General features: G+C 40.9%; 1 protein-coding gene across 1 annotated transcript in view; it reads left to right on the top strand.

Moving 5' to 3' along the window:
* Positions 1 to 24,576, top strand: part of RPAP2 (RNA polymerase II associated protein 2) — a 68,358-nt gene extending 43,782 nt beyond the window's left edge. The window contains exons 12-13 of the mRNA XM_054979529.1: positions 18,567 to 18,716; positions 24,088 to 24,576. Of these exons, the coding sequence (XP_054835504.1) occupies positions 18,567 to 18,716; position 24,088 (151 nt within the window). The 3' untranslated portion in view covers positions 24,089 to 24,576. The remainder of the gene's footprint in view (positions 1 to 18,566; positions 18,717 to 24,087) is intronic.
* Positions 24,577 to 24,926: the final 350 nt, after the last annotated feature.

Genomic DNA, 24,926 nt, shown 5'->3' with positions numbered 1-24,926 from the left:
GTGTCATGTGCAAAGAGGCTCTGGAGGTTTTCTAGCCAATAATAAAGCCCAGCTATTGCCTGTAAAGGCCTCAGGGCACCTACAGAATGTTTTGGAAGGAATTCTTTATTTGTATGCTAGTAAATTTTTATGTTTCTGTTACAGTCAATATATTGAACATAAATTGTATCGTGGTCTATTTAACGTTTTTTAAAGGTGTTATGCCATAGTGGGGATGAGATTATGGTTCCATAATCTTCTTTCCTTTAATTTGGGAGTCATAACTGACTGCAAAGGAATATTTACAAATATGCAAAACTTTTTCCTAAAAGCTGTGCCACTTCATTTAAAATATTTACACACCTAGGGAGCAGGTATGTTCAAAAAGAGGTCTGCAGATTTATTAAAACAAATAATCATTTGGGGGTGTTTCAACCTCTTCCTCCTCTGTGTGCTCTTACTTTCACTAAAGGGGTATTGATGTCAGACCCCAATTAAAGTGAACAGGGGACAAATAAAATGTTGCATATACAAGATACTGGGGTATAAACGATTTCAACATAATTAAATAAAACAATGACTCCTTTATGTTGATGCAACAGTTAAGATAAGGAAGTGTTGACTATGTAGCATGTTAGATTTGTTCTCCAAGAGGTTTTGTGTTCAAGCAAATTAATCTTGAGAAAAGTATCAGTGGTTCATGTGACCCCCGATAACATTCCTATGCAGTACCATTAATACAATTACAAGGAAACAATGAGTTTCCTTGCCAAAGAAAACTCATTGTTTTTATTTTAAAGAAATGCAATGATTAAATTGTGGCCTATTGCATTAGAAAAATGCTTTTCAGAAGTGTAGCTGGATTAATTAAGGCTCCAGTGTTAAGCAAGCCAGTTATCAGGGAATAAATCCCATTCAGTTTGACATGCTTCTTTTCAAAGGTAGCATGGTTAATAGCAGAAAACAACTTCCAGTCTTGTACCCTGAGTCTCTTCACAGAGTGGCACTGCTGCACTAAAAAGAAAAAGCAAAGCTTCAGTTACGTGGCATGTCCTTATCTGAGAGCACTGCCTAAACTAAGAGTTCATACATTCTTGTATTTTCAAGTCTTTTGGTTCACCATGTAAATGTAAATCATAGTTTAACATTTTACACCCCTGTGTTATGGTAGCAACTCTATGTGCTATATGGCAAAACAAATCAAGAAACTGTGTTGTGTGTATAATTCCAAAAGTCCGTCCTCCACCCTGTGTAAAGAGACGCATACAGTATACTCAGTAATTCTGGAAAAACAGCATACCCTGGTGTTACAGGGTTTCTGTTGGGCTGTTACCAACAGGATTTAGACATAAAAGTTTGGCATTGAAATTAGTTTGAGTTCATCTATTGAACAAACCTATCTGAAACATATCCCAGAGTAAAATATATCACGTACTTGTGATGAAAATGGCTCTTGAAAATGTATCCGCTTCCTATTAATAGCTAACCATAATATGTGGAATACAAACATTTGCAACCTTGAAGTATTACCCATCTGTTAAAAGGAAAACATGCTGTTAACCAGAACCTTTGCAGTTCAAAGTGTTAGTTCATTACATAATTTTCTAAAGAAGGGCTCAACTTTACAGATCACATCCTCTAATCTTTTAGATCCAGTGACTTTTCATTGATTTAAAGATGGAAGAGGACATGTTTACATGCTGTCCTCTAAATGCAGGCTGAGAGCTGGCAAGAAAGGGGAAATGATTTTGAAAAAACAACCCTCCCAAAAAACCCCTCCAGGATTCTAAAAACCCTCCCCTTTAACTGATTGTTTAATATTCTGTGCCACTGGACCATATTCAGTTCCTGTCAGACTGTTGGAGATGAGGACTTTAAGGTAATTTACAAAGTTCTATTTTACTGTGAAACTGGTGAATCTTCAAAGTAGATACCCTCTCTGTGGTTTTGCTCTTTTATTATTGGAGCAAACCACTCCATTTACTATTATACAGAATTTTGTCCATCAGTTTTAAACTATGGAACATTGTTTCTGAGTACTTCCAATTATGTAAAAACAAAAAAATTACTGGCTCCTCTCTGTGGCAGCAGTGGGAAGGGAGAGGGCCCTCTTTGATGACTGGCTGCGTCCCTCGCAGTGAAATGATTAGGGTAGCCTCTGTGATCTCTATAATAATATAACATTTGATTTATATACCATCCTTCAGGACAACAAGGCTCACTCAGAGTGGTTTACAAAGTATGTTATTGTTATCCCCACAACAAACACCCTGTGAGGTGTGTGGGGCTGAGAGAGCTCCAAGAATCGGTGACTGACCCAAGGTCACCCAGCTGGCTTCAAGCAGAGGTGTGGGGAATCAAACCCAGTTCTCGAGATTAGAGTCCTGCCACTAACCACTACACCAAACTGGCTCTCTATGGCTTCATTCAGATGTCACAACAAGCTACAGTTAATTAACTTTTAAGAGAAGTGTAAAAAGGCTTACACCAATTGTATTTGGGGTATATTTACCACTTCAAACTAAGTTTCATTGTATCTTGGAGTAGCAAAATGTCACCCCAAATCTCTGTTTGTAGTGCAGAAATCAGTCTATTTCACAACATTTAGGGCCTGTTTAATACATCTATCTATATTAATTACTTTAAAATTCTTTAATATATTAATTACTAGTTTTTAATATAGTGAAGGTTTTAATTGTAAGCTGCCTTGATCAGGACTCTGAAGGTGGCATAGAAGTATCCTAAATATTTTTTTAAAATCACTAACTTTTTTTGTATTTGTGGGATTTTCATTTTACCCTGAATATCTCACCACAGACAGATGAGTCCAAAACCCAAATTCTGCATTTACACAGCACAATCACATCCTTGCCGACTCCATGCCATCACAGTAAAGTACATGTTGCAATTACTGGCATCCTGCAGTTCACGCCTCAGTAAAGACAGGACAGAATCACTGCTCAGAATGATAGGGAATATTTCTAAATAAAGGGTAGTATTTGAAATCTACTTGGTGACTCTCAGAGGCTTATTAAAAGTGAAATATTTAGCAATAAACCAAGTGGAGATTTATCTTTTTTGCTAAGCATATTATGTTTGGACATTCTTCAATGCTTGTGCTAAGTGGCTACAAGTTTGGGGGTATTTTGTTCCATTACCATTTCTTTATTCAGCTGCTTTATTCCAGGTGCTTGGTTTGAGAGTTGGGCTGAAATGGAGATAATCAGATTACATTGTTTTAGGAAGTTTTAAAGCTAAGCTATGATCAAATTTATGATTGTAGTTTCCGTGGTGCTGAGTGCAGGTGAGTAAATTAATAAAGTCATATTTTGGTGACATGTTGACATAAGTGGATAAATCTGGCATTTTTCCATCTGTTGCTTGCTTTACATCTAAAGTAATCTTTCCCTATGTTTTACCAGAAGCATTTTATAAAGCGCTGAATTCATTTTCATGCTGTGCTGAATACTGCGCTGCAATTTTACTTTAAAAACGTTCTAGGAGATTTTACTGCCTGAACTAAATCTTGCTTTTTTTCTTATGTATTTACATTTTATGTCTTTTAGTTTAAATTTACTCCATCGTGGAAAGGTGTTGGATTTGGTTGAAGAAAACGGGGGCTCAAATCCCCACTCAGCCTGTGTAGTTTATTGGGTGTCTTGGGAAAGAAATCACTATGTCATAGTCTAGTTTACCTCACAAGTTCCTTATGAGAGACTGATGTGGTGTGAGGGATCCATGTATTCTACCTTGAGGAGGGGATAAAGATAAAATTAGTAATTTTTATTACCAAATTATAATACTATATCTAGTTATAAATTAATAAATGTTATGTGTTAAACTTCCCAAAGCAAAACAAATGGGTTTTTTTTTTGTGGGGGGGGAGAAAATGTTTAATATATATTTAATATATTATGAGTATTAAAATTGTAGCTATTTAATTTTTGCTGTCCAGTTGCTTTCTCATAATTCATTTAGTGTCCATTTCATTTTGTGTGATTGGATTTTATTAATCACATAGTCTTCCTTTCCTCTTGTCTGTTTTATCCTCACAACAACCTTGTGAGGTTAGGCTGAGAGATAGTGACTGGCCCATGGCCACCCAGTAAACTTTATGACTAAGCAAGAATTTGAGACTCCCCAGTCCACATCATAGAAGCATAGGGTTGGAAAGGACCTCTAGGGTCATCTTGTCCAACCCCATGCACAATGGAGGAAATTCACAACCCCCCTCCCCCATACACACAAACAGACACAGTAACCCTTCCTCCATGCCCAGAAGGTGGCAAAACACCATCAGGATCCCTAGCCAAACTGGGGGAAATTGCTACCTAACCCCAAGGTAGTAATCGGCCTTACCCTGGGCATGTAAGAAGGGGCCAGGAGAACTAAGCACTGATGTAGCCTTTCCTGCCCTCCCTCTCATGATCTGCCTAGGTTCACAGAATAAGTATTGCTGTCAGATGGCCCTCTAGTTTGTGCTTTAAACTTCCAAAGAAGGAGAGCCCGCCACTTTCCAAGGAAGCCTGTTCCACTGAGGATATGCTCTGTCAGGAAGTTCTTCCTAAAGTTAAACTCTTTTGATTTAATTTCAACTCATTGTCCAACCTTCTGGGGCAGCGGAAAACAGCTCTGCGCCATCCTCTATATGACAGCCCTTCAAGTACTTGAAGATGGTTATCATATCACCTCTCAATCGTCTCCTCTCCAAGCTAAACATGGCAAATTCCTTCAGCCTTTCTTCATAGGACTTGATCTTCCCTCATCTTCTTCATTGCCCTCCTCTGGACATGTTCCGGCTTATCTGTATCCTTCTGAAATTGTGCTGCCCAGAACTGAACACAATACTCTGCATGAGGTCTAACCAGAACAGAGTAGAGTGATGCCATCACTTCACGTGATCTGGACATTGCTTCTGTTGATACAGCCCAAAAGTGCATTTGCCTTTTTAGCTACCATATCGCACTGCTGACTCATGTTCAGTGTATGGTCTACTAAAACCCCTAGATTCTTTTTGCACATACTGCTGCCAAGACAAGTCTCTCCCATCCTATAATTAAGCATTTGATTTTTCCTACCTAAATGCAGAACTTTGTATTTATCTCTGTTGAAATTCATTTTATTTGTTTTAGCCCAGTTTTCCAGCACTAATGCACTGTGTTCTCTCTTATGGTTGATAGAAAACAGTTTGTGTGTCAGCACTTTTCATAAACATTTACTTTTTTAGAAAGCATATGGTAAACAGAATCATATTGTTAACAAACCTTTACCACTTCTCATGTTGGCAGTTCTTTGGTTTGGAGGGGTTGGTTGTGGTGTGGATTTGTATGTGTGTATTGACCTCATTATACATCCAGCCACATTGATTCTCAATATGTTAGTGATACACGGAAGTTGTCTCTATATAAACTTTTCCCTATGGCTGTAGTCTGATGAAATGATTTTATTATCGTGTTCCATTGATACGACATCTTTGAAGTTAGCTCCTTGTGTTTGCTATCTATAATAGCTAGCAGCTGACAGACACTAAAGGATCACCTTAAATTATTGAAGAAATGGACAGGTGTAGTCAACATGTCCCAGTTAGTTGCTGTGAATGTTTATCTAATAGATTCTATGTCTGCTCCAATTCTTTTTTTTTAATATTACATATAACTAAAGTTGCTATTAAGTTTAGAAATACACTAGCACCACTACCTGTTGCAGTCAGTGTGTGGGAATAAAAAGATCACAGTGTTCTGTGGTTCTCCTTTGACAAGTGCAGAAGACAGACCTTAAGCAACATGGGCAAGTCAAAGAGAAATAACAGAGACTGAGGAATTTGTGACATGTGGGGATGGAGGACAGCAGTGTGTTTGCTGCTGCAGTACAACACAAAATACATGAAGCTGTGGTGCAATAAAGGCTTTGAAGAAGAAGACTTGGTGGGTGGAGAGGGGGACGTTGCTCCTGATATTCTGTACTATTTCACTCTTGTCTATGAGCCTTGTATCAGGAGCAGCTTCCTTCCTGTACCTATCAAGCGCACTTCTTCCTCAAAATCTTCTTCAAAGCTTTTACTGCACCATCACAACTTCATGTTGAGGGGAAAGGCGGTACTGATATATAACTTAATTTTTTCTGAGACTGCAAAATTGTTATATTGGAGCAATAATAATTAATAAATACTTTGCTTGTTCACACTGTCTTCTGACCAGCCCTCTTAGGAAGCAGCAGGCAGAGTTACTTCAGTAAGGATAGAAAGGTAAGATCAAGTGAGACATGAATGTGGGAAACGATAATGTTGGCCAGTCCAACTTGCAACAATTTTTCACACATATTCATAAGATTCAAAACAAAACTGCACACTACCTAACAGGTCCTGTCTGAGCCTTGTATAACCCTTGTTAATATTGCCAGTATTGTGTAGTAAACATGGCACCACCTCATACCATCCTATATTGGAAAGCTAATGAAAAATCAACTAATTAGCCCAAACAAGCCTATTCTTCTACTCTGCCAGCCATCTTGGCCAAGACTGCAATTTTGATCAGGGGTTAATGGGAAATTCTAAGCAGGGTTTAAAGTTATATTCTTGGATATAATCAAAATCAAACACAAACTAATATTGTAAGAACATTTTTTAAACTTTGGCTTAACTACAGCAGTGCTATATATACTGGTCAAAAAGTTACCTTCTAATCTTAGCATTTTAAGCAAAGAGATTTCTGCCTTTAGTTATACATACTTAGGACAAAGCCTCATTTAATACATTACAGAGTAAATGACTTACAGAACTCCTGAGTTGGCCTGAAGAATCAGTACTCTTTAATAAAAAAAAAATCCCATCAGGATGTCAAACATAAAGAGAATGAGGGGATTATTTCCTCTCCCTTCCCAATTTCTAAGAGATATGATAACCTGTAGACATTTAGAGGGGTGAAATCTGGGCTTTCAAACTTGGCAGACTTCATGAATTGTTTTATTGGTTTAAGCAGAGACTCAGTGACCACATTAAATGAAAGAGTACTGCATTTATTCCTTTCAGCCATGAGCAATGTCCATAGCATGCATACACTTCAGAAATGAAAAGTGAAAGTGAAGGGGGGGTTTATCCCCATCTTCTATTTGTTTTGAATGGTTTCAGGGTTGGGGGGAGACAGCCGTTTGTATGATTCAATCAGGGCTTGGTTAGGCTGCATGTGGCAAGACTGCCACCAGTGGGTGCAGTCAGCTAAGCTATCTGAATTTTATATTTGCAGAAAGCACATTAAAATTCAAATCCTTGGTGCCAGTCCTTGATTTTATCACTTCTATTTTTGATAGCATTGATTGAAGTGTGGTGCCCATTAAATGGACAAAATATGATTAATTTCCAAAATACAGATCATTCCTGTTGGAAGATAACTTGTCGGCACAGTTCTGTTTTGTGTTAATCAATCAGTATTCAAGAAGAACATGAAATTTAAATAAAACATAGGGCTGTGCTCTATCTGTAAAATGTATCTTTGTAAGTAAAGGAGCTTTGGGTGGCACTTAAAACTGGAAGTAGTATTTGGTCTATAAGAGAATTTAGTGTCTATTAAAACAGAAGTTAAATATCGTAAATGTAGGCCTGTCTGTTCTTATGATTCATCAAGGTAAATGCAAACATGCCTCGATAAAATCTGTACCTGGGGGTGGAGAATAATGAGTGAAGTATGGCTTTCCCTTTTTTGCAGTTCATAGGCAAGTATTGATTGTATTTACGTTTTTAAAAAATTTTTGAATTAGCTTTATTGAGATAAAACGGGGTTGCTTAAGAATAGTCAGTCGTACTTTAGCCTGAGTACTGAGTCTGTCTTCAAACACACTTGATGTTGGAAGGTTGGTGGCCTACCAATTCAAGACTATCCATCAAATATTAATGTCTTCTAATGGAAAATCTTCACTCTAGAGGCACCCCTTTTTGCTTTTAACAAGATTTTTCCATGTGTTTTGTTTAGCTAAGACTTAGGCTGAAGGAGAGACTCTTTTAAAACTAACTCCTAATGGCAACAATTTAGATGATCAGGTATGATTAGTAATAATAACACATCACAGCATACATGTTTCTGTAGATGGTATGTGGTTGTAAGATTGCTCTTAAATAATACATTTTGGATTACCTTGTACCTTTTTATCAATCAGTACCCAATATATTTCAGATTTCTGCTTTACAGCAGAATTTCTCTTGTAGAAAGTATGTAAACATATTTAAAAGAGTTTCTGAGTAAAAGAAAACCATTTAATTCCCACCTTCCCCCCATCTTCTAACCAATAGTTCCAGAGAGATTTGTGAATACGTTCTTAAAAGATTTTGGTTTACTTCATCTATAATCAATTTTCAAATGTATTCTTTCTTCCTTTGCTAATGAGTTGATGGCCAAAGCACTGCTTAGAGCACATGTGATTGTGTAAGCCATACTACTTTATATATTTTGCAAACATCCACATGTTTAAATGGTTGACAAAAGATGACTGATTTGAAAGCAACATTTGCCCCTTCTCGTTTGACTTATGTATGCCTTAGAAATAAGACATTGTCTTTATCTGTGGTGTTTCTGATGCATGCAATGGTAGCCTTTATTACTCCTTTACTACACTTTTATCATGCCAGTATCCAAAATTCAGTGATAGTAGGCCTAAAATCTAGTTATCTCTATTGATGGGTATGAATGTCTCTGAACTCTTCCCCACTTGCAATGTTAAACAAGGCACTAGATTTTTTACGTTACAACCTTTTAACAAGATGCTGGTTGGGAAGGCAGAAATCTTGAAGAATGTTGTGCTCTCCACTTTCGATGGGGTTCAAGTTGACCCTTAAAGAGTTAAGAGCCTAGGGGTTATACTGGATCCAGCATTGCTTCTAGAGAAGCAAGTTAATGCAGCTGCAAAAAATGTCTTCTTCCAGCTCAGTCTCGCCTGGAAGATGGGCCCCCCTATCTTGACAGGGCAGATCTGGTACCTGGATCCACACCATGGTAACATCAAGACTAGACTACTAAAAAGTTGTAAACGAGCAAAATCAACAACTGCTTGTGCATGTGCATTCTCCATGGTGGCATCCTGCTTATGGAATGGCCTGCCTGATGAGTTCAGAGGGGCTTCCACTGTCCTGGTTTTCTGTAAAGTGTGCAAAGGAGGGTTTTTTTACACAGATAGGAGGACTGTACTGTAAGGAAATGGTTCAAAGAGATGCATTGGTAAAAAGATTAGGAACTATAGATTATAGTACTGTTTACTATCGGTTGCTGTACAGATGTTCCTACTGGGTAATTTCTGCACTGTTTAATATGTCATGATTAATTACTTACATTTTGTTTCAGCTCTATATCAGATTTCTGCTTTTCAAATTTCTGCAAATTTTGTATTTGCATACCCATTGAATTGTTTGTTGAATGTCTCAGCTGTTGATCATATTGACTTACACTGTGTAATCTGCTTTGAGTCTCAGGGAGAGTCTCAGGGAGAACAGTGGACTATAACTAATGTAAATGAATAAATTTAAATCACAGTACAATGGGTTGCTTGGGTTGCTTTTGATCTTTGGAACACATCTAAAAATTTCCCCATGATAGTTCCTAGCTCATGTTGAGAGAATGATTTATTGAAGCTCCTGTGCAGGAAAACATGGTCTAGGTTGTTACCTTTTCTGTTTGTGTATAAAAGGGTATGCTGAATTCTTTATGCATTTTTATCTTAGATGAACACAAGTAAATGCTTATGTTTGGAGACATGTTTGCTGCATAATCATATTTCATTAAATATTTAGTGGGGGGAGTAAAATTATGGTTAACAATAAATGTAGGTTAAATATGTATATTCTAAATATTAAATACAATTTACAGCACAATCCTGAGGCCTGCTGGGCTGCTAGTCTGGTCCCTAAGGACTTTGACGGGAGAGTTGTGCTGGTGGCCGAGCCCAGCAAGGCGCAGCCAGAAGAGAATGCTCCCTAGTTGTCTAGGCATATGCTGGCAGAATCCACCAATTGCAGAGTGGCTACATTTGACAGTACAGTAGGTGGTAGGGAAAAGTGTAGCCAGTCCATGGGCCAGGCCACATTTGCCATCACCAGCTGCCAATGTTACTTCCCCACCCTGCAGAGAGCAGGTGCATCGGGCAGAAAGACCGCCATGATTGGGCTTGCTGCACCCCAACAGAGGCGCTTGCCTCGAAAGGAGCCCTGCCTCGTGGGGGGAGTTACAGTGAAGGTGCAGATAAGGTGCCTGTCCACCTGCTTGCCCAAACCCCATTCCTACAACAAAGGGGGGTACCTACTCAAAATCAACAGCTAGAAAGTGAAAACACATGAGTAGGAAGCAATTGCCAATTAACAAATTAAAGGAGTCAAAGGCTTATATTAAATACAAAATATTATCTTCATATATAGTCAAAATTTCTCACATAGTCAACATAATATTGCAAGGTAAATTTCAAACAATTACAGTATCATGATTGTGCAACACAAATACAGTCAGGAAGAACATCTCACAGGTAAGCTTCCACGAAAGATTACAAAGTAAGTTGTAAAAAAGTCCTTTTTATAATCAAGTTGCAGTGCTTATTTTTCAGGTGGAGCTGGTGAAAGCCGAAGGCACGTCAGATTGCCCTACACACAGTGCCAGCTTGACTCCAGTGTTTCATCACCTAGTGCCTGGGTGACACTAGCAATTTCTCCTAATCTATATGGTGAAGACCATTGAGACATGGGGAATTTCCTAGAGCGTCACTATAGAAGCTATTTTCTAGTCCCTTTTTCTCCTACTCTTTGGTTTCTCAATGGCAAGGAATAGGGGCTGAGGGTGAGAATTTACCTGCATTTAGATGACAAGCCTAGGTGGAGCTAACATGACAAAGAGAGCAGTTTAACCATCATGGCTTAATTTCAAAGGGCTACAAGTGTTGTAGTTCTTGAAGGAGCATTGTATTTCTGGCTGGGCACAAAAATACGTGGCCTCCTCCTAATCCAGACTGATATTTCGTTGCATTTTGACATAGGCCTATTCCACATGGGTGATTTAATCCTCTCTTTTTGAGTGTTTGCTCCTCAAAGATTGGATTCATTTTGGCCATCTACCTTTCCGCATGCATCTTTTAACCCTGCTGTGGGTGCCATCTATTTTTGTCTGCTCTGCCATAAAATAAAGAGGTGTGGTGAGGTGTGGACATCATTGTTGATGTTACTGACAGCATCACTGGTGCTGTTACATCACCACCACCATCCTTTTTTATGTTCACATATGCCCAGTTGTGTTATTACGTTATAATGTTACAAGTTTATGACACCCAGAGCCACCTAGCACTAAGCAATTAGTGGGAAAAAACAAACAAAAGAAAAATGATAGTGAAAGAAAACTCAGGCCAACATGGCATAAGTGTAAGGTTGGCAAAGAGTAACCCCAATCACAGAACTTTTTACCCCAAAAGTATAGATAGCTAATCTTTGAAAACCTAAAAGAGATTCATATAACTACAACACAAAGTAACCCTGTCATTGTATTGTTATGACATTATAACGTCATTATGCTTGGGTTTAAAAAAAATTTACCTGATACTCCGCAGCCATGCCCCAAGGATACATTTTTGTTTATGATTTATGACTAGACATGGCCACGAACAGAAAAAAAAATGAACATGGTGTTTGTTGTTCGTTGCCATCTACGAACAACGAACACTGACGAACATGATCCTGTCACGAACATGTTAGTTGTTTGTGGGGGCCAGCAGGCTCTCCTCCAGCCATCAAGATCCCTATTACACCGCTCCCAGAAACCCTACCTGAGCAGGCAGCAGGAAATGTACCAATAATAAATAATAGCTTGGCTCTAGAGCCTGGCAGCAGCCCTGGAACTTGAAGGGGTAGATTCCTACCACACCACTCCCAGAAACCCTACCTGAGCAAGCAGCAGGAAAGGTACCAATAATAAATAATAGCTTGGCCCCAGAGCCTGGCAGCAGCCCTGGAACCTGAAGGGGTAGATCCCTATCCCACCACACACAAAGAAAATTCAAGCTCCAATGCACTCACCCTGTCTCTCTAACAGCAGCTGTCTCTCCCTGAAAGTCAGAGCTGGGTGCCCCCCTCCCCCCTGGTCTTTTCCTCTTGTAACAAATTTGGAGCTCCAGTCTACACTTGGAAGGAAGACCTGCCTATCAAGCTAAATTGGGCTTAGATTGGGGTTTCCAGGGCAACAGCAGGAGTTCAGACAGAGTTCAGACAATCCCTGCCTGAGTTGCCATGGGAATTGATTGCAGGTGCCAGACTGTCTGGCTTGACGAACAACAATGAACGAGGCTTGCAACAACCACCTGTTCGTTTAGAATGGGGCCTCACGAACAGCTTGTTCGCAAACAGGCTGTTTGTGGGCTTTTTTGCGTGCCCATCTCTATTTATGACCACCCTGCTATGGTCCAAACTGGAGAGCCCTGCCTGGACTGCCCCAGGTCTGGGAGGCAAAGTGTGGCACCAGCGGATTGATATGACACAATGCAATAACAATTTTATAACATCATGAGGGTTTCTTTTTTAAAAAGCTATCTTAGGAAAGGAGAGGGACAAGAGAGAGGAGGAGGGGGAAAGGGGAAGATAAAAGCTGAAATGAGGATAGAGAGACCAGTCATTAAGAAGTGACCTACAGAGTGGGGAAGGAGGGCAGAAGAGAGGGAGGAGGGAGGAAATACCAAAAGAATTCTGAACAATTGAAAAAGCCAACTCAAAACCATATCGAGAAAAGCATCAGGGAATAAGCGCAGGCAGAAAATTCGAAGAGAACCCTTGAAAGCAGCATATTAGTATCTGAAGGGGGAGTTAAGCATGTGGAATTTGGAAGAAAACCAGAAGCGCTATGGGGCCAGAACTAGCAAAAATCGTGCATTCGGAAAAGGCCTATAATCTTACTTTGTACCATGCCAGTGGCTCAGTACTAAGTGATGGTACATCTAAAATCTGAAACAATTTCTTGCTTTTTGTCCATGACTTCAGTCTCTGGATTTAAGTACCCATACGTAGGGCCAAGTTGAAAATTAGAGATAATAAGATATTGAAAGGGTTTTAAAAAATTAAATCTTGACAAAAATCAGTGTTAAAAAGCACTCTGAGGTAGATTTAAGAAATGTGTTCTCTTGTGCTGTGCAGGAAGCTTGACTTAGAACATAACAATTTCTCAAAAAGGTTTGGGAAGCAAACTAAAGCCTTTAAAAATATATGGCTCCAAGCAAATATGATCCGCATAATTGATATAACAACAAAAAAGGGAATCATAAACAAAATAGAATTAGAACAAAAAATAAAACACAAGATTCACTGGTTTACCTATTTTCAACTCTCAAACATGCTACAACAAATAAAAATACAAGAATTACTTAAAAAGAACGCAACCGATTTTGAACTCCTACTTGATACCAAATCACTCAAACAAAAGGGATTAATTTCTAAACTATACAACATCCTTTTATCTCTCAACCAAATTAAAACTCTAAAATGCCAAACAAATTGGCACTTAGATTGCAACATAGAGCTAACACCTGAACAATGGAGAGAAATATGGACTGCAAACATTCTAAAACCTAAGACAGTTACCTCCCAAATCCAAAATTATAAAATCATTCACAGATGGCACATAACACCAAGAAAACTCTCACTAATAACTAAAACAAATCCTCCGCTCTGCTGGAAAGAGTGTGGAAATATAGGAACGTTTAAACATTGCTGGTGGGAATGCCCCCGAATAGAACCTTTTTGGAATAATATATTATGTTATATAAAAGAAATAACGGGCTACAAAATCCCCCTTGATCCAAAGATCATATTCTTGAATGTATGGGATACTTTTGAAATTCCACAAATAAGAAAAGACCTAATTAGCAACCTTTTGGTTGTAGCTAAGAACTTGCTAGCTTTACATTGGAAATCAAAGACAGTTCCCACAGCAGAAAAATGGTTAGAAAAAATATGGGACCATTATATACAAGAAAAAATACATGACGAATTATACCAGAATGAACACTACTTGAAAGAAACTGATTTTATTGCAAAATGGTTACCATTCATTGAATTCATTTCCAATACAAATCACTCTCCACCTAAGCATTTACTTTTTGTTACTCAGATTTGAAGCAACGACTATCAAATAATTGAAAAAAAATGCTAGTTGTCTTTGTTTTAACTATATTGGCATGACATTTATTGTATATAGTTCACTAAGACTTTGTTGTTGTTCTATTTTACTTCTGTACATTGTTTTTGTTTGTTTGTTTGGTTTAAAAAAATAAATTAAAAACTAACAAAAAAAAAAAAGGTTTGGGAAGCAAAGATAGAAGATTTTTTTATCAGTAAAAAGTAATTAAAATATTCTGATATCAAAGCAGTTGAGTGCAGATTACCATAGTGCCAGATTTTGCTGACAATGAATATATTTTATGAAAAGTTGGGGATTCATCCCCTTCAATTTTGGGAAGGGAAGAGAGAGAAATCTTTATAAATGTCTTTCATATTAACCAGATGTTGTTTAATACTTTATTTAATAGTACTTTGGTGCTGTTGCTTGTCTTAGCATGAATTTTCACTCAGACCTTTCTTGTGCAACATATGTGGAGTGGCCAATTTAATAGGGGGTCTATCATTCCACTGTCCTTTGACATTGTCAGGTGTTTTAAATGAAGTTCCACTTGCCATATGTTGGATAGATTGATGTAAAGACTACACTGCTTTCCTATCTGTAATCTGAGGTGCACCACATTCTTATTCTGCCATACAGGCCTAGTATCAGTATAGGTGGCTGCCTTCAGGCGAACCTTGAAATACTGCTGGAAGATTTGTGACTAGTCGGGGATGATTAGAAGGCAGGGGAGGGAAGAGTTACTTAGAACTAAGGGTTGCTGTCTGCCAGCTGGATTTTACTCCTGCCCCTATTTTCCAGTGGTAGTGGTTTTGTCAGTCTTGGTCCCTTTGGGGAAAACTTGTCTCCTCATTGACCAGTCTGCTGAGGGATCCCTGCCTGTTGCAGAAGACTCTAGGGAGTGTTCTCAGGGCCGGCGCATCCATGGAGGTGGGTTCAGCAGCCGCCTCGAGAGCTGAGGTGCCAGAGGGGGCGCTGGGGGCGAGGGCGCACACCACGGAGCTGGCAGTGGCAGCACTGGTGGTGGCAGCACTGGTGGTTGAATGGGAGGGCTGGGAAGCTGCCCGTGTGCCACACCGGCTGCCGGCCGGCCTGGCCCGCAGCTTCTGCGCCGGGCCGGGAGCACGTGCTGGCGGTGACAGCACGGGGCAGTCTGAGCAGGCAGCCTCCCAGCCCTTCTGCTCAGTTGCCCCATGCTGCCGCCACTGCCTGCACATAGCTGTGGGCCAGGCACGGCAGGCGGCTAGCGCGACGAGGGGCAACTGAGTGGGAGGGCTGGGAGGCCACCTGCGCTCCATCCCAGCTGTCTGCCGCGCCAATGAGGCCAGCTCACAGCAGCATGCTGCGTGATGACGTCACATTCAGTGACGTCATCACGCTGTCCAGGTGCACGCAGCAACAGCCCTGAAGTTGCCCCCGGCCTCAGGCGCCAGAAACTCTGGCACCGGCTCTGAGTGTTCTAAAGCACATAGTCAGCTCTTGCTACCTCATTGCTCCATATAGGCCAAAAGTGTGCCCTAAGGATACTTAATTGCTAGTGTTGTTATGCTGTTGCTTTACTGAGTTTTTAAATTTACATTTATTTTATTGGTCACAGCCTCAAGTGTGAGTGATTCCGCACACATTGTATAATGCACTTCCAATCCTTTTTATAGATCATTTGGAACAGATTTTTTTGTGTGCGGAACAAATAATCCACCTCTAACGATTGATAAAGTACATTGAAAGTGCATTATCCAACATGTGCGGAATTAGCCTGTGTCTCTAGAGAAGATATCAGTAGATGTTCTACATAAGTAAATAAAAATAAATGCAACCAATAACTTCTCTGCAACTGTCCATTTCAGGGGAAAGTCAGCAGTAGTAAGAAAGCTCCCTTTCAAGGAAGTTTGTTCGCCGTGTATTTCTTTTTCCTCTTTCCCTTACCATATTGTTGCTCTTGTATAGATTTTTGTGACCATTTGGTCCTTTTGTTAGATCTTAATGCATTAGTACTGGTTTTTGAAAAGATTTTTCTGTTTTATGATTTGAGATTGTGGTTTTTATTATAAGCCTGAGTCTCATCACGTGTTTAGACCATTTGCTAGCTATTTTGATTATTTTGTTGTGAACTGCCCTTGCATAGGCTTTAATGGAAAGTGTGGGATATAAAGGTTTTTAATAAATAATCATAGAGGGTTTGAAAAGTGAAAACAGCTGACTTTGCAAAATGTTCCTTTTGCCATTGATCTCATAGGATATAAGTATTCATAATGGCAATCTTAGATAAAGGTTTTGTAGTTGTTTTTTGATTGCCTAGAATTCTGGTGCAGATAAGATTGTGAAAATACTTAATCTACCATTAGTTTTACAGGAGGCTGTGTTACCCCTCTTATTTGTGTTCATTCACACATGCCAGATTGGGAGTGTGTGACATTGCACCTTCCCAGGCAGTTGCCTTTTTAAAGCCATGCATTAACCTGTACTGTTACATGAGAAAACAGTTAAGTGTATGGTTCTTTTAAAAAGTGGTAGTGTTTTTATTTTATTCTAGAAGGATTTGAGTCCAGTGACACTTTAGAGGCCAGCAAGATTTTCAGGGTATAAGCTTTCGAGAGTCAAAGCTCTCTTCTTCAGTTATCTGACTCTCGAAAGCTTATATCCTGAAAATCTTACTGGTCTCTAAGATGCCTCTGAATGCAAATCCTGCTGTTCTACTGCAGACCAACATGGCTGCAAGCTCAAGCACTCCTTTTTTAATCTGAGCATTCTTTCTTGCTAAGGCTATTTCGAAGTGCTCTCGCTCTCTTGCTCACATAGATGTATTTATTTGTTTATTTAAAGTACACTTATTAGAATGCTTCAAGGAACAGAGACATGGCTGAGAAAATGCACTGCTCTGATTACTCACCCACTTCAATTGATCTGCAGCTTCTGAGAGTTATTTTATTCATATTTTATGTGCCCACTGGCAATGGGTAAAGTTAAATTAAATAATCATTTGACAGGCCTCTCTGGGAAGTGTCCAGGCATTTGTAGAAATCATGGCACACAGCAAGTCAAGCTCCATACATAAAAGAGCTTCCTTTTCACACCCCTGATGGGTAGAGATTGAGCATTTCTTGGTCTTGGTTAGGGAAATAGAGAATTATAAACTTCATTTTTTCTGGTTTTGGTTACAGGATAGCTGCAAGTTAGAAGTATAGTTTCTAGATTAGAGAAATTGAAGACATCTTATGCATGTCTTAATTGCTCTTTTACTATCTTTGCTATGTTATTATCCATACATCTTGGGTTTTTTTTATAGTTAAGCTTGGCTAACTACCCAGACTCTGTAAATTTCTGTCTACAAGTATAAAAACTGGCAGAAGGGTTGCTGGACCAATTAACAATCTCAGTCCATTGGATAGCATTGATATGGTCAAGATGTAAGTTGTGCTAAACACACAGGCTTTTTGGCTTCAACGTAAGTAGAGAAAATCAGAAAGAGAACTAGTGAGGGTAGTAGTTAGAGTTTTAGATCAGGACCGGAAGACCTGGGTTCAAATCTCTACTCTTTCATATAACTCTCACACTCTCAGCTTAACCTACCTCACAGAGTTGTGAAGATAAATAGAGGAGGGAAGAACAACATATACCATTCTATGTTCCTTGGAGGACGAGTAGATAAAATGTATTAATTAAAGGGTTTTGGATGTGAGATTACTCCATCTTGGTCGCTGAGTAACCACTGCTTTGTATATCTGACATTGATATATTTCATTCGAAACATGGCCAAATATATGGATACTTAAATCCAGAGACTGGTGCTATGGACAGACAAGACAAGAGTTTTCTTTAAACCTGAAAAATGCCCAGGTTTGCAGAAAATCTGAAATGGGAAAAAAAAACATTGGAATGTTTTTAAAACCCGTCAAAATAATAGAAGCAACACCTGTAGATTGAAGAAACAAATATGCTTAGTGGCTGTGCTAGGCAATGACAAGAAGATTGCCAGCCTTTCCAGCCTTGATTTATGTCAATAAAAGGCATAGGGAAGAGGCAGGGCCCTTTCCAAGGTGGTTTTGACCTCTGAGGGAGGACTCAGCAGAAATCACGGGGCAACTTGATACCTTGCAATTTGCATGACTTAATTAGGACTGGGTGCTTGCTACTATTCAACAGCCCCAGTCCACAAAAGCCAGTGTGGTGTAGTGGTAAAGTGTAGATGACTGGAGAAGGCAATGGCAAACCACCCCATAACGAAAGTCTTCCAAGAAAATGTCATGATGCGATGTTCCCCCATGGGTCAGCAATGACTTGGTGCTTGCACAGGGGACTACTTTTACCTTTACCTACCCTTTTTACAAATCAGATGTTACTGGATAATGAGAATTTAGTGGGGCCATCTCACCTTCAAAACTTTTGATTAATATTTGGTATTTCTGATGTTCCTATTCAGATTTACAAAACTGGTACATTTTAAAAATATGTATTGTTGTATTTCAGATTGTCACAAACTATTCCTGCCTTTGCACGTTCACAGCAGAGCCCAGTATATACACAGTTCCTGACTACTTTGTTTGAAGAGTTACGTTTTACATATGAAGACTTCGAAAGTTTAACAAGATTATTTAAAAGTGACTACTTTCTTCACTGGTCAGTAGATCTTTTTTTTTGTAACCCATCTTTGTTTTCTTCCTATAAAATACAGTCCAGATAATAGATTTTTTAAAAAAAAGGTAACAGGATATCTGAGAAGGAAACAACGGTGATATTGAAAGATAAGCTTTATTTATTTATGGCATTTTTACCCTACTTTTCACCCTTCCAGGTCTTAAAGTGGGTTACAATGTTGACAGCCCTAAAATAGTAAAACAGTGTACAGTAACCTTACAGTACAACAGGCCAGCTATAAGAGCCCAACCCATAAACAAATCTTTTATCAGAATGATCCAGTGTAAAAATTTATGGAAGGAGTCAATGGAGAAGGTTTTCCAACACCAAGCATTGCTCAGGGATCCTATCAAAATTGCTTGGGAAAACCAAACCAAAGCTATCCTTCAACTGACCAGGCAGTGCACTGGACACCTCTGCTACCTAATCTCCTCCACATCTGAAGTTCACATTGAAGTTGATCTAAGAGATTTTGCCCACCCACCCCCTGCCCCAGTCAAAATGAAGAGGCAGACACCAGATTTGGAGTATAAAGGGCCGTTTATTAAATAATGACAACATAACTTGCAACCACGACAAGGGCCTAACTAGCGGTACAGGTCAGGCCCTGGAGTCGTTCTTGGACCTCCTCCCTGACATGTCTTGGCGAGCCACCCTCTGCCCCAAGTGTGAACCATCCCTCATATGGATGTGCCCCAGCCTGGCCAGGCAATGTGGTTCCCCCCTTAAAGTCCCCCCTCCCGGCCACAAAGCCTGGGGAGGACTGACTTGTCCAGAGGTTTCCCATCCGAGTGTCTGTCCTCGCCACTGGGCCGCGAGGCAGCCAGACGCTCCTGACAGACCCCAATTCCCCACCAATGAGAATATGCCACAGGTGCTCGCTGCCCCGCTGCTTTCCCCCCTACTTCTAACCTGCTACCTCCCAGGCCAAGTCTCTGCTTAGGCCTTTGCACCCCACAGATGGCCTAAAGCCACCCTGAGCCCTTGCTGCAGATCCTCCAAGAATAACTCATTCCCCTTCACGGAAAGATGCGCATCATCCCCTCGATAGAGGTCTGCAAATTCGGCCCTGATTTGCAGATGGGGCAGGTAAATTCCCAACCCACCCGCCAAGGCTTTAAAGAAGTCTCCATTGGTCTTTCTCCTTGCCCTCTCTGTTGCTGCAGGATCCAATGCTTCCTGCCCAGGGCTGGCGCGCCCATTGAGGCCAGGTAGGTGGTGGCCTCAGGCGCGGGGTGCCAGAGGGAGTGCCGGAGGAGGCGCGGGGGGCGGGAGCGCGCGCCACAGAGCTGCAGCCTCCTATCCCTCCCGCCCCGCGCCGCCGCCAGCACACGGCCCTGGCCGGGCACAGCCACTGCAGACAGGCATCTGCGGCGGCACAAGCAACCGAGCGAGAGAGCTCGGAGGCCACCTGCACACCATCAGAGCCGCCCGCCACAGCGATCCGGCCAGCACGGCGCATGCACTCCCATGATGACGTCACGCATGACGTCATCATGCAGGCTGGAGCGCGCATGCTCCCGTGTGCACAGGGGGCGCCCAGCCGGCCAGCTGCAAGTGCTGAAAACCCTTGCACCGCCCCTGTTCCTGACAGATCCGGCTCGGCAGCATTGCTGACCAGTACTCCAGGCCAGTGCTTGCCTATCACGTGCAAGTCTGCCTGCGCCTGTAAGGAAAGGGCCTTACCCTTAATGAGGCCCAGGTCATTGCCCCCCAGGTGCACTACCAGAATTTGGGGTGGTGGACCCCTCTGTTCGAACAAGAGCGGCAATAATCCCATCCACCTCAGGCCTCTTCTGCCTTGCCATTCAATGGTGGCCCACTGGCTCAGGCCAAGCTGTGACCCAATCCGTGTCCTTTTTGCCTTGTGTGCTGCCCTGAAGACCATGCTGTGGCCGCAGATGAGGATCCTCACCCCGTCACGGTGGCTGCCACCACCTGCGAGACAAAACAGTGCTAAGAAGGGTTCCCCTGATTCAAAAGGCAGACATAAGCCTGGTAGACAGAGGAGCGCTACCACCCTACCCGCTGGATTGCCGGTCTCGGATATCCCATGGTTGCAGCCGTGGATGCTGCCCCAATCCATAAAGAATGGGTGCCGAATTTGACATTAGATAGGCCCAGCTTGGATAGTGTGCATTCCGTGACCACCCAGAACTGGTTCTTGGTAAGTGGTGCCCCATCCCCATGGTGAAATAGAACCCCTCGATCATCACATTGTGCCTTGATGTAGCTTCTAAGGGCGAGGACTGGGCACAGGTCCTTTTCTGTGCATGGGCCCAATATGACTGCCACCGCCTTCTGCTTTTGGTCAGTCTTAGAGCGCCGGATGGTTATAACTACGTGTTCCCCTTTGAACCTAACATCACTAGCCTGCAGGGCCCTGTTCAACTCGTCCCTCTGGGACATGGTTACTAACTCGCTGACCCTGAGCGCCCTGAAGAATGCTGTCAGGAAAGCATCGTGGAAGAGACTCTCCTCGTACTTGGAAGCACAGACCGAGGCCCACACTGACCGCAAACCCCTAAAGATATCTGGTGAGATGGGCTGTCTCTGATCTCTGGGTGCCGTCCCCTCTTGGGCCCACCTGTCTAGCATCTTCCGGATTCTGAAGTCCCTGGTGTTGTCTACCAGGCCCCTGGCCTTGCTCGCAAAGGCCAGTGCCGCCAGTTGGCCCTGAATGTACTTGACTGCCAGCCCCTTACCTTTCTGGGTCATGCAGAACTGCATGAGGTGCTCAACAGGGATGGGCCACAGCTGGTGATGACCTACCTGGCACCTGAACCTTGAGAACTGCAAGACCGCTCTGTCGTAGGCCCTCTGGGTGTTAGGGGCAATTGCTGCCTGGATTGCGCTGCAGGCCCCGGCCTGCCAATCTGCCAAATGTCTTGAGGCATCTGGGTTGGCTGCAAATCGGCCTTGGGGGCAAGCTGATGAAACCGGTCCTTCTGCAGGCAAGACAGAGCATCTGCCACTCCATTGCTCACGCCTGGAATGTGTCTGGCCATAAACATGATGTTAAGGTGCAGGCACCTTAGGGTAAATAAAAAAACAACCAAAGCCCCCTGTACACAAATTCAATCAATGAACCAATTTTTCAGTACCAAAAATAAATTCATACAAATACATATAATCAAATGCATATAATCAATATAATCAACAACTCTTTACAGACCAATAATGACTCTTTACAAGTTTACAATTTAAATATCAAGTTTACAATTTCATTATACATCATTGGTTTTTATACTCCAACCGGCTGATGGTAAACATCCGACTGGTAAAGTGCAAGAAGTGCTGTATAAGATCTACTAATAGAGAAAGGAGAAACTCCTGCTTCCTCCAAAAGTCTCAAAGACAGAATTGCTCGGTAACCCCCCTATGGCAGGGGTGGGCAATTGTTTTGGCTCGGGGGCCACTTTGTGGGAGCAGAGGTTAGCGGAGGGCCACACCTTTTAAAACTCATCACCGAGTTTACGTTTTTTCGGAGGGTTCATGGTTTCACTAAAGTTGGAAATTTATAGATTTACTGTTGCAAAGACAAAATTGAAATTAACCAGATCAACCGGAAAAGCGCGTATCTACACTGCGCATGCGTATTGACGTAGCCGTCCTAGTGGAAAATACGAGACAAATCTTTGGTCGCGCACGGGAAGGAAATCTCGGTTCAAGGTGGATTTTTATGACTGTCTTGGCGGGCCACAAAAAACTCTGTAGCAGGCTGCATGTGGCCCGTGGGCCGCAATTTGCCCACCCCTGCCCTGTGGGAAAGTGTGGGTGGTATCGTGCAAATTATAGCAGCCCAGGAGACTCCTCTTGTCTTTGCCAGACCCAGTTGCTCTACGGACCTCACGGCCATCTCCGTTTCGCACGTAATGCAGTGCTTCTTCAGGAGCAAAAGATTCAAAAACCAAATGCGATGTTCAATTGTTTCAAATCATTTCCAAGTTCTTTTCAACGTTCTTCAAACCGATTCCAAAATGCCGGCAATCAAATGATTACGCTGACCCAGCTAAAACAGTCAATTATATAATGTTTGGATAAAATTGTCACCAGCACTGTGTTTTTTAAAAAATTAACTAGATAGCAAGCTCTTGTAAGTAAGTCCATTTTATCAATTAGTTTCATATCATGGGAGCCAGTGTGGTGTAATGGTTAGGATCAGGAGAACCAGGTTCGAATTCCTACTCTGCCATGGAAGCTTGCTGGGTGACCTTGGGTCAGTCACATACCCTTAGCCTACACACAGGATTGTTGTGAGGATAAAACGGAGGAGATGAGAATTATATAAGCCACCTTGGGTCCCCATTGGGGAGAAAGGTGGGGAATAAATAAAAGTAAATTAAAAAATTATAGCCTACCAAAGAATCTAAATGGGCTGGTTCCATCTTAGAATTTAGGTCTCCAATACATTCAAAAGATAGAACATCAGTCATAGAATTTGTTCACTCTGCATTTGTATTTGATGTACTTTAAGCACATATGTAATAAAAGCATAATGCATTAAGATGGAGCATCACTTGGATCAGCCCTTCTTGGGCCTCAGCTACAGCATTTTATTCAGTTACATGTTGCCACATTTTAGGAAGGATGTGGAGAAGCCAAAGAGGATTCACAGGAGAGGAACAAGGTGATAAAGGCTTTAGAATGCAAGACTTGTGAAGCAAGATTAATAAGGCCAGCATTTATGTGTTTGAGCTTACAAAAACAGATTTGGCAGGAAGCCACAAGGTAGTAGTAAAGATTGCAAAAATAAAATGCTTCCCCCCCCCCCCTTTTCAAACGGCTCTTTTCCTTGCTGCTAAAAGAAAAGAATAGAGCATATAAGGTTAAGCTGCTATGGTGTCATCTTAGACTCTGATTAGAAAAATAATATTTTAAATTATAAAAAATAGTAAAAGATCACATTATTGAAGTTGGTTGATACAAAAAACTCCCTACATAACAGAAATATTTAGCTATAGGTGTTCTGCACAGTGGTATAGAGCTGGAGTGGATTGACATGGTAGTTCATTTTATGGTTCTTGATTGTGTTGAAGAAATGGATTCCAACACAGGTAGACTTTTGATGCAATTATTTTTTAATTTATGTTCCAGCCTCCACCTAGAAAGGACTCAGTCTTCTGAATCACATAACTGATTTAGTTATGTTTGAAATCAAATGCCACTAAACTACAGGGCATTAATCTGGCTGGATACATTACTGAAACATTTCCAAAGAAGTCTCTTTTCCATTTTATGTTCATATGTAGACTTAGACTTTTTAATAACTTTTAGATGCTGCTAAACATTTCCTTGACATAAATGCATGAATGCTACTGATTAAAGTTTATCTTGTGTGTTTTGCCCACAGAATATGATTATCCAGAACTGTTTTCCTTTGCTTGAACCAGACAATATAATTTCCAGCATACAAAATGGAAAGAAAATATAAAATATTACTGTCATCATTCTAGTTCCGGTCACTGACTGGAGAATTTTTCAAGAAAGCTGATGAGTATGCCATCAGCTTTGAATGCGTCAGTCATGCCAAAATGAAGCTCTTGTATGGTGAAAAACTGACTTTCTCTAAAAGTGCAGGAAAGACACTTAAGAAAGCCATTCTTCCCAGCTCTTCATTAAATTGTGCCAAAGTGATACCAAAGAAACTTTTAGTTCTGCATGAGGATGTTGTGTGAATCAAATTGTTTGAAACTGTGGAATATATTTTGATGTTATTAATTTGTCAGTTTTCAAGAAATGTATTTTTCAGCTTTATTAATAAAGTATCAGAGACATTGTTTTAGCTTTTGTATTCCTAGGCCTAATAAGATACTTTTAATAAATTGTTTCTTGGAGTGCATGGTAGGCCAAGAACCTGTTATTGCTCCATGATAGTATTTTTTGATCAGTACAAATTCTTAGTTACATCTTCAGAAACCGGGCCTTTCAGGATTATGTTTCACATATGTTGTCTCTGGCATTTGCAGTTAGGACTGCAGTTTTATAGATTAGTTTGCTAGCAGAACTACAATCCTGTATCTTGTATGTGTGCAAAAGAACTTCACAGCTGTGTGTCTGCTCTTTGCAACCAAATTTATTAGGTAGGTGCAAAATGTTTTTTGTCCACTCCATACCCTTTATTTTCACACGGTTTTATTTTTGCATTTCCTGTTGGCTTTCTAGAATGTCTTTTTTTACAGCTTTATTTTG

The sequence above is a fragment of the Eublepharis macularius genome, chromosome 5 (genome assembly GCF_028583425.1).
Source record: "Eublepharis macularius isolate TG4126 chromosome 5, MPM_Emac_v1.0, whole genome shotgun sequence".
Taxonomy (NCBI): Eukaryota; Metazoa; Chordata; class Lepidosauria; order Squamata; family Eublepharidae; genus Eublepharis; species Eublepharis macularius.
The sequence above is the reverse complement of the archived record's forward strand: the minus strand, read 5'-3'. Positions and strand labels throughout refer to the sequence as shown.